Raw genomic sequence first — 16,345 nt, forward strand, 5'->3', positions numbered from 1 at the left:
TATTCCAAATAGAATAGATTTTTTTTTTCAAGGGGAGCAACATGTTCTTTTATTGATGCAAGTACGTCCAGTCACACCAACAACTGACATCCTGTGTTATGGTACAGCTTTGTACTCAGAGTTCATCTCAAAATACCAAAACATCATAAGGTGTGTATCAAATTGGGAAAATAAAGTAGCAAACATAGACACTGTATCAGGTAGGTACTAGGACTGATGACCCAGTGGAGTGCACACTGACATGTAAAGCTCCTTAATGTTGTATTCCAAATATATATTCTCAAGTTTTTAGCCTTTCTGTATCTCAAATACGTAAACAAAGTAATATGTACTACCAAGATACAATATGTACTATCTAGAACATCTGAAAAGTGCAAAAACACTGTGACAGTACAGTGTAAATAATCTTGTTCCACCCAGGGCTGAGGGTGACGTCCATATCGGATCGGGGAGCCACCCCTTCTTGAGGCCCCACCTCCACATCTCCAGGCTCTCCTAGGAAGCTTTGGGAATTTGCAACTAACTGACCCATCCTCACTTGGGCATCTCAGCTGCAGGCTCCTGGGAAGCCAGGCATACGGAGAGAAACAAGGGTGAGTAGTTCTGAATCTGCTTGTGCAGAATGAAAGCCCTGCTGTGAGGGAGAGAGAGTGAGAGCAGATGGCCCACCTCTGGCTTTTGAGGGATCAGGACTTGCCCTCCCACAGCCACAGTGTGTGTATTAGCTAATAAAAATTAAAAAATGAGTTCCTACTTTGTGTTTATTCATCCGATGTTTATCTTTTCCTTCTGGGATGCCTTCAATCATGTCATTTTCCTCTTCTTCATCACTGTCATCAGCATTTTCTAAAAAATTGAATGTCTCAAGAACATCACCAGAAGGCCTGTCAAAGGGGAAAAAGATGAATCCAGATATTCCAATGGTTAATTCTAACATTTCTTTCTGGTTCCTATTTTAAAACAGTACTTGAAAGTAGTATAGAGGGGCCCCTGGGTGGCTCAGTCAGTTAAGTGTCCAACTTTGGCTCAGATCATGATCTTACAATTCGTGAGCTTGAGCCCTGGGTTGGGCTATGCACTGACAGCTTGGACCCTGGAGCCTGCTTCAGGTTCTGTGTCTCCCTCTCTCTCTCTCTGCCCCTCCCCTGCTTGTGCTCTTTCTCATAAATTTTAAAAAAATAAAAGGAAGGAAAGTAGTATAAAGATTCAAATGATAACCTACTTATAATGTAACGCCTAAGTACTCTACCCAAGAAAAGATTGTTTTCTGGCTCAAGTAAAAGTGATTAAGTTTTTCCAATGTTTACTGTCCAAAATATTTTTGAGTAATTACTGTATCAAAATAAAATCACATAGTGATAGACACTCAAATGTGCTATTATTTCTCAAAATAAAGCCATCACAAGCAAGCAACTTAAACTTAGCATTTTTTTCTTTTTCTTTTTTTAAGTAAGCTCCATGCCCAACATGGGGTTTGAACTCACAACCCTAAGAGTCACATGCTCTACTGACTGAGCCAGCCAGGTGCCCCTAAACTTAGCATTTCTTAAAGTTTTACAACCTCTTGTAGCTTGGCCCAAATATTTGAAGACTAAAACCTGCCCAGATTTAAAGTTATGGGGTAAATCAGACATAGATATTCCAATCCATTTCACAGATATTCTTACCTAGAAAACAGGATTTTTAATATACTAAAGAAATACTTTCAAGTCTTTCAGAACCATTTGTGTACTAGGTAATAGTTGTAATTTATTTTTATCTACCTACAAACTCATTTTTTAAGCTATCATCTGAGTTCCTCTTCTATTTACAAAAGAAGTTTTTAAAAAGCTGTTTAAATGTCTAACAACACAGCAAGAGAATGGTGGAAATTTCAGCTCAACACAGCCTCTCACAATAAAAGTCTCTGTTCTTCCATTAACTACATGACTGAATTTGGCCAAGTCACTTAAACCTTTTAGCCTCAGTTTCTTTACCTGTAAACTGTTTGGGTTGAACTAGATGATCTTTGGGTACCAAAAAGAATAATCTAAAATTTGGAGTTTTTTTCCCCCCTCCCTGATTGTTTCTAAGGATACAATATCATTCAGACTATTTTTTTTTTTTTAATTTTTTTTTTTTAACGTTTATTTATTTTTGAGACAGAGAGAGACAGAGCATGAATGGGGGAGGGTCAGAGAGAGGGAGACACAGAATCTGAAACAGGCTCCAGGCTCCGAGCTGTCAGCACAGAGCCCGACGCGGGGCTCGAACTCACGGACCGTGAGATCATGACCTGAGCCGAAGTCGGCCGCTCAACCGACTGAGCCACCCAGGCGCCCCCAGACTATTTTTTAATAGCCCTTTAACATGGCATAGATTTTAACAGGTCTACTATACTCTGCCTGTTCCAGCACATTGTTTAAGGGCCTGCATAAAAACTGAATGTACTTAAGAGATGGTTTGTCCAAATACAAATTAGTAAAGACAAACAAAAAACTACCACAATAACAGAACATATACTTTTCAGCTCAACATTTACTGTAACTCTTAACATTTGGGGATTAAATGAAAGGCAAAATGATAGTTGACAAAATTGGTACATTAATAGCAGAAAAATAGAAAATAGTATATTGAAGACCTGAGAATTCTGTTTTGAACTTTGACAAACGAAGTAGTGTTGTCCCTTGGAGAGAAATTTCTGTCTCTAAAGTGAAACTCATGTTTTAGGTTTTTAGAATTGTTTTTGATCACAGCAATATATGTGCATGGCTTTATAAGACAAATAGAACACAATCCATAAAAGGAAAATGATGAATCCAACTTCCCAAAATTAAAAACTTTGTTCTTTGAAAGACACTGTTAAGAGAATTTAAAGAGAAGCCTATAGATTGAGAGAAAATATTTGCAAGTCACATATCTGATGAAGGACCTGTGTCCAGAACATATAAAGAACACTTAAAATGTTAACAGTAACAAATAAAACAATAAAAATGGGAAAATTACTCAAATAGACACTGTATCAAAAAGATACATGAATAGCATAAACTGATACTCAACATCATTAGTCTTTAGGAAAATGAAAATTACATCTACAAGGTCTGAGACTTTACTACTTGCATGCTAGTATGCTGTTTATTTTGAGATGTTTCTTTCTGGCATTCATGATGGCGGCCTTTGCTTTTTTGTTTTTCTTTGAGAGAGAGAGCGTGAGCAGGGGAGAGGGGCAGAGGAAGACAGGGACAGAGAGAAAGAGAAAGAGAGAGAGAATTGTAAGCAGGCTCCATGCTGAGCATAGGGCCTGACACAGGGCTCAATCCCACAACCCTCAGGTCAACAGGATCATGACCTGAGCCAAATCAAGAGTGGATCGCTCACCCAACTTTGTATGGATCTTTTTTAAAATTAATTTTATAGTGTAATTGGGAAGAATCCTTTCCAACTGGAAACACCCTTGGAAATACATGCTGTAACTATATTCCAGCTAATTTTCTTTTATTACTATTTTAATAATCTGTAAGATAATTTTACCTGTTCTTTCTGAAATTCCTAGTCAGATGTTGGCCCTGCTGGAGTGATCTATGAATTTTCCTACCTTTTCAGTTCCATTTCCTCTCTTCCCTTTTTTATTTTTGGGGGTGGGAGGTGATTCTTCCATCTTATCTTCCAAGTTTTACATAGAAATCATTTCTATGACACCTTTTAATTTCTATTAGCTTTAAGATGAACCTTTTAAAAACACATCCCACCAGGGTGCCTACGTGACTCAGTTGGTTAAGCGCCTGACTCTTGATTTCAGCTCAGATCATGATCTCACGGTTTGTGGGTTTGGGCCCTGCATTGGACCCCGTGTTGGCAGTGTAGAGCCTGCATGAGATTCTCTCCCCCTCTCTCTCTGTCCTTCACCCACCCTCATGTGCTCTCTTGCTCTCAAAATAAGTGAATAGAATAGAACAGAATAGAAGAACATCCTATTTGTTTTGTAGATGTATTATCTTCTCTCAGTCTTTTTAGAAAAGTAATTATGGTTTTGAAACTCTTCTACTCTCTGTTTTCTGAGTTTCTTTTTTTGTTTGTTTCCTTTGGTCTCTAATTACTGTATTAAAGTCTTTCCTAAATGCTCACATTTAAAAGTGAAGCACCAAAAGGCTAGCTGTATGAACTGTGTACATGGGCATGCCTTCCCAAGCAGCTGGCTTCACTTTTGCATGACAGGACAGAGGCTCACCATTTCATTGGCAGATCCCAATTGTCAGGATCATTAGGACTATTAATGTAATAAATTTCAACATCTCCCCGGGAAGGGATATCAGACCCGCTGCCAACATACCAGATGCTGAATACTTGAAGAAAACAGGGAATCTCACTGCTTACCTGGAGACTGAGATAATCCTCCTGTTTCCAGTTCAGGAAAATCTACCCTAAGTTGCTTTATTTCTGAAGAAATCAGAAATCACTGGTTCAACTTCACTTGAAAATATACCACCATTGGTGGAAGTGTGTTCCGTGAGCTATAGAGGATAAAAGAGGGGCACACAGCCTAATGTGGGGCTCGAACTCATGAACCATGAGATCATGACCTGAGCCAAAACCAAGAGTCGGAGGCTCAAGTGACTGCACTACCCAGGCGCCCTAGTGAGATGATGAATTTTTTTAAACTAAGATTGTGGTGATGGCTGAGTGAGTCTGAATATCCTAAAAACAAACTATATACTTTAAATGGCAGAAATGCATAGTGTGTGAATTTTATCTTAGTAAAGACATTTAATTTTAAAAAGTGTAACTGGTGATTTTCTAAGCCCAAATATAATGCAAAACCTTGTTTCTTTCACACTAGTGTGTATATAACCATTGCTATTCTAGTTACAGAGTACCAATATAATTTACTGAAAATACCCTAGCAAAATTTTAAAATCATGATGTTAAAATAGCTCAGAACTGCAAGAAATCACTCTCAAATTTAAATTTAGCACCTATTTCAGAACTATAGCCATTCTCTTGGCATCAAAACTTAAAACAGGTCAATTTTAAAAAGCATCTAAGCTAAACTTTATTTGCCCCTATTACCATGTACAAGAAAAGTCTTTAAATGTGAATTCTACCTGCTTTAAAAATTGTTACCCTAGTAGTAACAAGAAGTTAAAGAGATTCATAATTCCCATTATATAAACAGTGTGAACCTACAGATCATACCTTTTGATTTCTTGTCCTTTTTGCTTAGGAGATTCACCTCCATTCAGGATCTGTTCTAAGTTCTTTGTTTCTACCGATCCATTTGGTTCTGAACTGGATAGTCCAAGTAATGACCTTACCCGCTGAGATCGGACATCTAATATTGTATCTGTGTAACCTACTTCCTGAAGATATCTGTTAAGAGACAATTTAAAATATTAGATCCCATATATTAACACCTACAAACCTGTTAACTCAAAAATCACATCAAGCAATGACTGATCAAGGGGAAAAACCCATAATCCTGTAAAATATGATCCTCCTTTACCTCAAAATTTTCTTCTCTATACACTAGTTCCAATTCTAAGAGAACAAAGCCAATTACAAACAGAAATTTAATTAAGAAAGCATACAGGATGGCTAATGCTAATTAAGGGCCAATTATCTTGAAGCTTAAAAAACTCTAGAACCTTAAAAAACTTTAAGGAAGTGATGATATATACTATTAAAAGAAAAAAAAAAGTCCACAAAGTGGACCTCAGAATAGTAACATGCTAAGTTTAAACCTAGGTTCTTAGCCAGAGGATGATGGACGGGTTAGTTCTCCCTCTAGGATCTAAAACCTCATGGTACTGAAACTTTCTGTATATTTAATCTAGGATCCAAGGTAAGACTGGAAAAGAAAGGGACCAGATTCTGACATAAATATAGATAATGGGTCGTGAATGGTTTTGTATGATAAAGAATTTCTTCTTAAAGTATTTGACAGGCTAAGGAAGGATGCTAAACAGGAGCCTTACACAATATGCAAAAGAACAAACAATTTTTAGCTGAAAGTCAATAGCAGGGAGACTTGGTAGGACACTAACACAGCAAGAAATAAAACTGAAGAGAATAAACATGAGAAATAAAAGCAAGATACAATCGTAGAGACCTGGTACACAAATACACATGGCAGTAGAATGAAAGAAGATACAAGAATTTTAGAAAATTTTCAGGTTTCTAGCTTGGATGGTTGGATGGTGGTTCTATTCAATGAAATGAAGAATAAAGAGTCCGGGTCTGGTTTATAGGGTATCTATCAGATAATCACGTAGTAGTGAAGAAAGTGACATTTATTAGGCACAATAATAAGAAAGGTCAAAGCTCAGAAGAGATTGGACTCAGCATCTAGATTTGGGAGTTATCAGTGTTTGATGGTATTTAAACCCATGGATTTAAATGAAGTTGCCCTGAGAAAAAACTCTAGAACAGATAGCCTGGGACACAGAAACCTAAAGGGCTAAAAGAATAAGAGAAACTCAAAAAAAAATTAAAAGAAAGTACTTGAGAAATAAGGGGGGAAATGGTAGCATAGAGTTAAGAATTCAAAATACAATGGTTAATGCCTTATGTGTCCAAAAGATCAAATAGGAACAAAAAAGTTCTCTTAACTATGTCTGTGAGTAGCTTCAGTGGAGTATCACAATGGAAAACAGAGTACACAGTTGACAAATGAACATGCAAGATTACAGAGATAAACTACTCTCAGAGAAAGGAGGAGAGACAAAATATTAATCCAGGCAATAAGACTAGGCTTTTATAAGAGAAATATTGTACAACTGATTTCACTATAGCTATTGGACTCTTCTAAAAACCGCAATTCTCTTTTTGGGGGGGAACAACTGCGATCACACTCTAACCATGTGGTCTGAATGAGCAGACAAAATCTCACACAATCCAGGTAAAAGCACTTGACTCAGAGTCATTTATTTCATCAAGTTAAGCCAATTCTGATTAAAACAGACTAAAACAGTAAGATATGTCACACAATTACTTTTTTTAATGTTTTATTTATTTGTTTTGAGAGAGAAAGAGAGAAAGCACGAGCAGGGGATGGGCAGACAGAGAAGGAGAGAGAGAATCCTAAGCAATGCCAGCACACAGCCCAATGTGGGGCTCAGTCCCACAAGCCGTGAGATCATGACCTGAGCTGAGATCAAGAGTCAGATGCTCAATAGACTGAGCCACCCAGGTTCCCCGCCACAGAATTACTTCTAATAATACAGCAAAGAATTTAATTATCAAAAAGCTTCCTCAAAAATTCAAGTAAAAGTAGGATTTAGCAAGCCACTTATGAAAGGTTTCAGGTTACCAGCTAAATTCCTTCTATAAACCAGTCACAGTCCCAATTAAAACCAAGTACATGAATTCTGCAATAACAGGAATGGGAGTATCTACAAGTATGAACTCTGTATTGTTTTTCTTCTGGCCTTCCAGCCATCCAGCTTTTATGACATTCTACACGACAAATAGAAAACAACATCATCCTGAGCAGTGTCCAAAGGAACATTCATAGGATACCAACTTTAAAAAGATCCAATAGTCAAAAGAAACAAGAAAGCAATAAAAACTATACACACTGTCCTAGTATCATCAAATAATTTTTTACTTGCAAAGTTACTGAACACAAGCATTCGCATACCTAGATCCTTAAAGAAAGCTGAAAATGAACTATTACTTACTGTCTTAACAGTTGTCTGCCTTGCTTCCACGTTAACTGGCTATTCTGAGGTGCTGTGGGAGCTTCTGTGTCTTTGGTTTCTTCTAAAAATTAACACATACACAAAAGAGACAATTTCACACACAGCATTTCCACTCTTGAAAATATTGCCAAAGTTCTCTCAGGGATAAATTCCCATAAAAAAATAACTGAATGTTTTATAAATGATAGAAGTAAATTAACAACTATTGAGTATTTACAGTCATTTTAAATGTGTTTATCCCAATAAACAAAACACTCAGGTACAACCTGCCTTGTTTTAAAACTGGGAAACCTAAGAGTACATTAACTATTCTACAAGGGATTCAAAAACCAAAAACTCAGGCTATGAAATGATTTCATTTCAGTGATTTCAATATTTATCGAAAAAAAAATTGTTTTAACTATCAGAATTCTGCTGGGTTGATGGGTTCAAAATTAAAAAGCTACGTTTAATATTTACTTAAGCTATTCAAAATCAACACTGTTAAATCTAGTATATATAAAACTATTCAATGACTTAATTTTGAGTCTATCAGGAAACTTTAAATCTTACTCGTAACACTTTATATAATTAATTTCATTGTTAGAACTAAAACCAGAAAATAGTTTCTACTATATGTAAAAGATCATATTTTATTCTCAAATGAGTATATGTACTAAGAGTTTAATAAATACTGTAATCTGAGGTGAGTTAAGCTCTCAATAAGTATCCCTAGTGAGAAATTTACAAATACTTATCAGCACTAATGATACTAAAGAAATATTTTCCTAAAAATTCCCATTATGAAAATAAGATAATGCAGACAACAGAGGATCAAAGAAGATCAGCCCTCACAATGAATGCTGAGAACCTTTAGCATGGCTCACAGTTGTCAGGTTCTTAGACTCCTCAGAGTCATAAAAAGAAAAACTTACTGGTAGTTAATTCAAATATTCCCTGCCTTACTTCTCTAACTGTAACAATTCCATTATTTACACCTTCTCATTCCTCCCCTGAACAGAGAGAACGTCTAAGATTTCTAGAAATAATTATTTCATCTTAATAGCTCCTTTGTTTATATATTTCATCTATTTATACAATTTTGTTTGCTGTTAAATCATGTATAATACATAATCACTGGAGAAAAAAATACATTCTTTAAGTTTATTTATTTTGAGAGAGAGAGAGAGACAGAGCATAAGCGGGGAAGGGGCAGAGAAAGAAGGAGAGAGAGAATATCCCACAGGTCAGCAATGTCAACAAGAGCCTGATGCGGACCTCGAACCCATGAACTGTGAGATCATGACCTGAGCAGAAACCAAGAGTCAGATCCTTAACTTACTGAGCTATCCAGGTGCTCCAAAAAAATACATTTGTAAAAAGAAATACAACGCCCCAAATCCTATCATTAAAATTGTTAGTGCTTGAGACTTTATCATTCCTATTTTTCATCTCAAAATACATACATAAACTTCTTTCCTTAAAAATGGGGCGAGGCACCAATGTGTATACTGTCCTATAAAGCTGCTTTTGACACCTAACATATTTGAACATTCTCTTGATGTCAATGAACACAGATTAATATTACATAAAATGATCACACAGTATTCCACAGAAAGTATATGCCTATTTAATTTAACCAGTCCACTAATGTCGACATTAGTTTCTACCTTCCATTATGATAAATAATTTTTCTATAGATATCCTTGAAGTACACCAAAAGCACATATACAGCTCAAAGAATTTTTTAACACATCAATGTAATCAGTTCCTAGATGAATAAACAAAACATTATTAGTGTCCCAAAAGCTTTCCTTGTACCTTCCTGCAGTCACTAGACAGTTCTATAAGAGTATCAATACTATCCTGATTTATAAAAATTAGATTAATTTTTAAATTTGATACACATGAGATCATTTATATCATTTTTCAGTGTTATGTTACCTGTCCATGTTGTCAGGTGTAGTTACAGCTTTTTCACTTTTGTTGCTAAATAGCATTCCATTATGCTAAAATCATACATTACATGTATCCATTCTAATACCGCAGGTCATTCAAGCTGTTTCCAGATTTTTACAAGACACTATAAGCATTCTTATACAAGCCTTATGATGAGCACACGTATGCATTTTAAGAAGTAGAGTATGTAGACTGGAATTACTGGGCTTCAGAGCATGCCGCTGCTATGTTCCCTTTAGTCTTATTGGCAAACTACTTTCAGAGCAGTTCTATCAATCTGCAATCCCAACACCAGTAGATTTGGTTGTTCTATATCCTCATTTAGACTTGACCTTTTTTTTTGTCTTTTCCATTTTAATTTAGCCATTCTGATAGGTGTCTAATTGTATGTACTGCACTTTGGTTGTATTTCCTCAATAACAAATAACATTGAGCATCATTTCATACACTTATTGGTCACTTAGATATCTTCTCTTATGGGTTGCTTTTTCTTTTGCCTATTTTCCTACTGTTATAGATTTTTCCCCCTAAATACACAAAAAAGCTCTTTACATATTTAGATACAACCCCTTTTATAGGGTTAGGTTTAGGCCATATATATACGTATTACTGAGACATAGGTATAAAAACATGTATCATACTTCTGTCAAGACAATATTTTATATTTTGATTTATTTTTGGGTATATAAAAGGCAACACTAATTTGTTTAATGGTTATCTCGATCTATACTTTGAAGTCATTTTAACCAATTTTGTTTGTATGTTATATATTGTCCATCACTTCACTGCTCCCCACCCCCACACTAAACACTGTGAATAGTTTTTCTACATCAATAAAGAAAATCTACTCTACTAAATATTGCTTCCCATAAATAAAACACCTGAATGTCATTTTATTCCTCATTTTGAGGAAGTTTTAAAACTTAAAACTTAAGTTTATACAGATAAAAACAAGTCTGTTTTTAGCAGGCAGCAGACACTTATCTGCTAATGATTTGTTCTACACACACTATTGCACTGAAACCAGCTAGCCAATTCTGACTGGCTCCAGGAACAATGTGGCTGCAACTAGCCTCCTTCCTCACATTTACACAGACCAAGTTAGGGGGACAGCCCTTGAGTCAGAAAGTGAATACTTATTTTCTCAATATTCTAGCCATATTAGAAAGAAAAAGATTCAAATAAAAGCTCCAGATTCATTAACTTCTATGAAGCCACCCCACTCCCTCTAACTGCAGTAAGACTACTGTAGTCAACACGGCCCAAAATATATAGACCTTCCATCTTTTTATTTTTTATTGTTGCTTTTCCAAGGATGAGGCCATAATATTATTCCCTACTGTCAAAGTGAACCTTCACCATCACTGAAAAGCTAGATCAAAGGAAACCCATGCTGCTGATATGTTGGTCTCTTTATTTTAAAATATAGATACCAACAACCTGAAGATATAATAAATGATAAAACCGGTAAATGTAAAAAATTAAATTGTGTATGAAGTGTTTCTGCCAAGTTCTAAGTACTTAAATATTAAGTATTTAATATTAACATTAAACTAAAAACCAATTAATTTTTTAAAATTTACTCTGCCACCTAACAAAAAAAACCAACCTCCATATCTAAGTTTTATCTTCCTTACCATATATGCTTTAACTTTATTAGATATGGTACAACTTTATTATGAAAGAAGAAAAACTGCATATCCAAATAAAGATACACTTTTTTCTTATCTTAGTAACCACCATCCAAGACCAGCATAGAATTCAATTTGAATGCACCATCAAAATGTATATGAGTTCTAAATATACCTGAGAAATAAGAAACTGGTAACATTCCCAATATGCATAACATAAATCAAAGAATTCCTTATTCATTTCTAGATGTTTAGACTACCCACATTGTAATCATGTAGAACCCTAAAATTAACGTTAAACTGTTAGCTTTTTCCTATATCCAGCCATCTCTTCCAAGCATAATTGTTCATCAGATACTACTCTCACACTCATTATCTATTTAGTTTAGTGTAAAATGCAAGATTTGGTACAGAGCAAGATGAAATGGAGAAGATTCTTTTCCTTCTCTTATTTGGCTGCCTATGAGGTTTCCAAATTCAGTCAAATTTCCTATTTTCAGAATTAAACTATGGTAATCACAGCTTCTCCAGATAAAAAGAACTCTGTAATAATAAAAAAGTAAACTTTTATAGAACGGGACAAGAATTATCTACAAGGGTAGAATTATTTCATTACCTTTCACTTCTGATACCAGAATGCACTCACAATTTTACATACATTTCAACACAAGGAAAAAAGGATAAATAACCTCAGGATTTAGATATAGATACAACTATTTACTTTTATTCATTTATTATTTTCCCCAAAATATTAGGCATTATTACAGTGGTCCACCATCTAACTAACCAATGCTATCGAAGCAAAATGAGGGTGAAGAAAACATGTCTGTTACAGAAAAATGAGCTTAAACCAATTTTTTTCTTGAACTGGGTCAGGAGAAGGTTAACAGAAGAATCCACTTTACCTGATTCAAAGGTTGGCATTTTCAAATCACCTTGGTTCAGTTCTGTGCCATATTTTAATTTGTGATATTTTGCCCTGAAAATTTAACAACAAATTGTTGAAAGAAAAAAATTTTTTCCTTTTCTACACAGTTAATACTAGTATATATTTCTCTGAGAACATGAAACATAATATGAATACCTGTTTTTTAAGCTTTACGGAAATTAGAGAAAAAAGTGTACTGCTATATAAGAAAAAAAATGTAAATGTAAAAAATGAAGACAAATTTTTTCCTTATCTTTAAAGAAAAATAAAATTCCAAAACTTAGAATCTATAACAAAAGACATAATTTCAATTATAAATTTTTTTTCTAATGTTTCTATATTTTTGAAGGAGAGTGAGACAGAGAGAGAGGGAGACACAGAATCTGAAGCAGGCTCCAGGCTCTGAGCTGTCAGCACAGAGCCTAATGTGGGGTTTGAACTCACAAACTGTGAAATCATGACCTGAGCTGAAGTAGGACACTTAACCGACTGAGCCACCCACTATTCAATTTTACAGATTTAAATCTTTTCTATTCCCTTATAAGAATCAAATCCAAGTATCATCTTGTATTTGGGTCAGGGTTTCATACTTTCAAAGTATTTTCAAATACAATGCACACTGGTATAAAAGAGAATACTGTTCTATTTTGTATTATAAGAAAACGAGGCACACATACCTTTCTTGTTTTAATGCATACTCTAACATCTTTATTCTTCTTACTAAATCCTTCTTCAAGTTTTCTTGTCCTTTTCTTTCTCCTTGCAAAAATGCTATCCGGGCCTAAAAATATAACAGGTTCATTTATTTTCATTTTTTTCCTAATGATACATTAAAAAAAAAAAAAAACAATAAATAGTAACTTGTTCATGATGGCAAGTTTTAAAATTGATAGAGGCAGTCAACCAAACTTTGTTAGTAATACAATTACTTTAAAAATCAATGACTATAAATCAGCTATTTGCTTAATCTTAAGGTCTCTAATGTTAACACTTTTTACATAATCATAAAAGGAAATTTTATACATAAAAACTGAACCTACTTCCTAACATACAAGTCACAAAAAACTAAAAAATACTATTCTCTTCATGGACACGAGACACAAAAACTTCCATGCTGTTCTGCTATCTTGGCTCCTCCCCAAATTATTATTTTTTTAAGTAAATATTTTCCCCCAAATGAGATGTTTGTTTCAAAAGACAGTAACATTACTTCAAAACCATTTTGCGTTCACAAAATACTTAAAAAATGTGTAATCTTTTCTATTCTACCCACCTACTCCAAATTGTTTCAATTCTTGAAACAGTAATACTAGAGTACTGCAAGTAGTTTAAGTAAAGCCACTGTATGTTCAAAGAACTCATTACTTTCTGTTACCATTTTTCTACTACGAGAGGGATTATTTTCTTTTCAATTGCCTTATTTTCTGTGAGAGGCAGCTTTAAAGAGCCTGGCATCTGTATGGAGACATTTGCCATTATGTACATAATTACAATAAAACTAACTTCCACAAGGGGGAGAATGCCCTTGCTGAGATGACCCATAGGTGTATTTATTAAGAAAAAGTAAAGCTACTATTAGTAAGCTAAATTATAATTTATTTTTTAAAATTTCAGTGAACATGAAATCAGAACAAATGAATTCAGCTAGATGATTTAACCCAGTAAGTTGGATCTGTTTTTCTATGATAGAAATACACTGGCCAGCAGACCAGCTAAATCAAATTGATTAATAAGAACATGTAAGTATTTAAATGTCCACTGCTATCAAAACAAGCTCTTCTCTATTACCCTTAAAAAAAATAATAAAAAAATAAAAGAATCATCTGCAACTCCTTAACACTTGTGAAGTTAGACAGCTACATAACACTTCCAAATATAAATTTCAAAACAAAAATAAAACATCAGGAGGAATGGTAACTATTCAGAACCTAAGAGTCTAAGCTGCTAAAGAAAAAAGTAGCACTTAAGCAAATGTAAAAGGTCAGTTTCACCACACAGCTTCAAGAAACTCTGATTAAGTTTTTTGCCTTAACTCTCTTTTTTTCACAACAGTAAGGGCAGTCACCATCCAACGTCAACATACAACACCATTACAATATTACTGACTATATTCTCTATACTGGACTTTTCATTCCCCTAACTTATCAATTCTGTAACTGCAAATTGCACCTGTTAAACCACTTCACCTATTTTGCCCATCGCTCTAACCTCCTCCCCTGTGGTGACCACCACTTAATTCTCTGTATTTATGACTGTTCAATTTACTATGTTCTTTAGATTCCACATAAAAGTAAAGCATATCATATTTGTCTTTCCCTGGCTTATTTCACTTAGCATAAAACCTTCTAGATGCAAATCATGTTGTCACAAATGACAAGATCTCATTCTTTTTGTGGCTGAGTAATATTCCATTGTGTAATATGCCATCTTCTTTACTTGTTCAACTATCAATGGACACTTAGGTTGCTTCATATCTTGGCTATTGAAAATAATGCTGCAATAAACACAGGGGTGCACGTATCTTTTTCCAATTAGTGTTTCTATTTTCTGTGGATAAATACCCACTAATGGAATTACTGGATTATATGGTATTTCTATTCTTAATTTTTTTATTAAAGAAAATAATCTTTTTTGAGAAAGAGAGACAGAGTACAAGCAGGGGAAGAATAGAGAAAGAGACAAAGAATCTGAAGCTGGCTCCGGGCTCTGAGCTGTCAGCACAGGGCCTGACATGGGGCTCGAACTCAAAAACCATGAGTTCATGACCTGAGCCGAAGTCAGAAGCTTAACCAACTGAGCCACCCAGGTGCTCCTCTATTTTTCATTTTTTGAGGAATCTCCAGCTTGTTCCCCACAGTGGTTACAGCAATTTACACATTCCCACCCATGATGCACAAGGGTTCTCTTTTCTCTACATTCTCACCAATACCTGTTAATTTTTGTCTTTTTGATATTAGCCGTCCTGATAGGTCTAAGGCAACAGGTCTCTGTGGTTTTGTTATGTATTTCCCTGATGGTTAGGGATGTGAGCATTTTTTCATGTGTCTCTTGTCCATCCAAATATCTTCTTTGGAAAAATGTCTATTTAGGTCCTCTGCACATATGTAAACCAGACTGCTGTTATTTTTTAATATTTTGTCTTTTATTTTTTTGAGAGAGACAGAGAAAGAATGCAAGCTGGGTAAGGGCAAAGAGAGAAAAGGAAAGAGAATTACAAGCAGGCTCCACATTGTCAGTGCAGAGACCAATGTGGGGCTTGAACTCAATGAACTGTGAGATCATGACCTGAGCCAAAATCAAGGGTTGGAAGCTTAACCAACTGAGCCAACCAGGTACTCCCAGATTGCCATATATATATATATATATATTTTTTTTTTTTTGGTGTTCAGTTATATAAATTTTTACATATTTTGGATATTAACCCTTTATCAAATATATCATTTGCAAATATCTCCTCCCATTCAGTAGGATAGAGAGTGAGTGAGCGAGTGAGCAAGTGAGCAGAGGAGGTGTGGAATAGAGGGGAGGATCTGAAGCAGCCTCTGTGCTGACAGTAGACAGCCCAATGCAGGGCTTGAACCCATGAACCATGAGATCATGACCTGAGCTGAAGTCAGACACTTAACTAAGCCACCCAGGCACCCCCAGATAGCTCTTCATTTTGTTGATGGTATCCTTCGCTGTGCAAAGCCTTATTTTGGTGTAGGCCCAAAAGTTTATTTTTGCTTTTGTTTCCCTTGCCTGAGAGTACATATTTATTAGTAAACTGCTGCTAAAGGTGACGTCTACGACATTACTGCCTATGTTTTCTTCCATGAATTTTATGGTTTCAGGTCTCATGTTTAGGTCCTTAATCCATGTGAAATTTATTTTGTGGACCGTGTAAGAAATTGGTCTCCTTTCATTCTTTTGCATGTAGCTGTCTGGTTTTCCCAACACCATTTACTGAAGAGACTATCTTCCTCATTGTGTACTCTTGCCTCCTTTACCATAATTAACCATGTAAGTATGGGCTTATTTCTGGGTTCTCTATCCTGTTCCATTGATCCATGTGAATGTTTTTATGCCAGTACCAAACTGTTTTCATTACTATAGTTTTGTAGTGTATCTTGAATCTGGGATTGTGGTACCTCCAGCTTTGTTCTTTTTCATGGCTGCTTTGACCATTTGGG

General features: G+C 35.2%; 1 protein-coding gene across 7 annotated transcripts in view; it reads right to left on the reverse strand.

The window, feature by feature from the left end:
- The window catches only part of STRN3 (striatin 3), a 105,636-nt gene that overhangs the window by 42,460 nt on the left and 46,831 nt on the right, over positions 1–16,345 (reverse strand). For all 7 annotated transcript variants that reach the window (XM_042989517.1, XM_042989516.1, XM_042989515.1 and 4 more), the window contains exons 2-6: positions 12,851–12,954; positions 12,151–12,224; positions 7,656–7,737; positions 5,173–5,346; positions 755–884 (exon numbers count right to left, since the gene is read on the reverse strand). In XM_042989517.1, the coding sequence (XP_042845451.1) occupies positions 755–884; positions 5,173–5,346; positions 7,656–7,737; positions 12,151–12,224; positions 12,851–12,954 (564 nt within the window). The remainder of the gene's footprint in view (positions 1–754; positions 885–5,172; positions 5,347–7,655; positions 7,738–12,150; positions 12,225–12,850; positions 12,955–16,345) is intronic.

The sequence above is a fragment of the Panthera tigris genome, chromosome B3 (assembly GCF_018350195.1).
Source record: "Panthera tigris isolate Pti1 chromosome B3, P.tigris_Pti1_mat1.1, whole genome shotgun sequence".
Classification (NCBI taxonomy): Eukaryota; Metazoa; Chordata; class Mammalia; order Carnivora; family Felidae; genus Panthera; species Panthera tigris.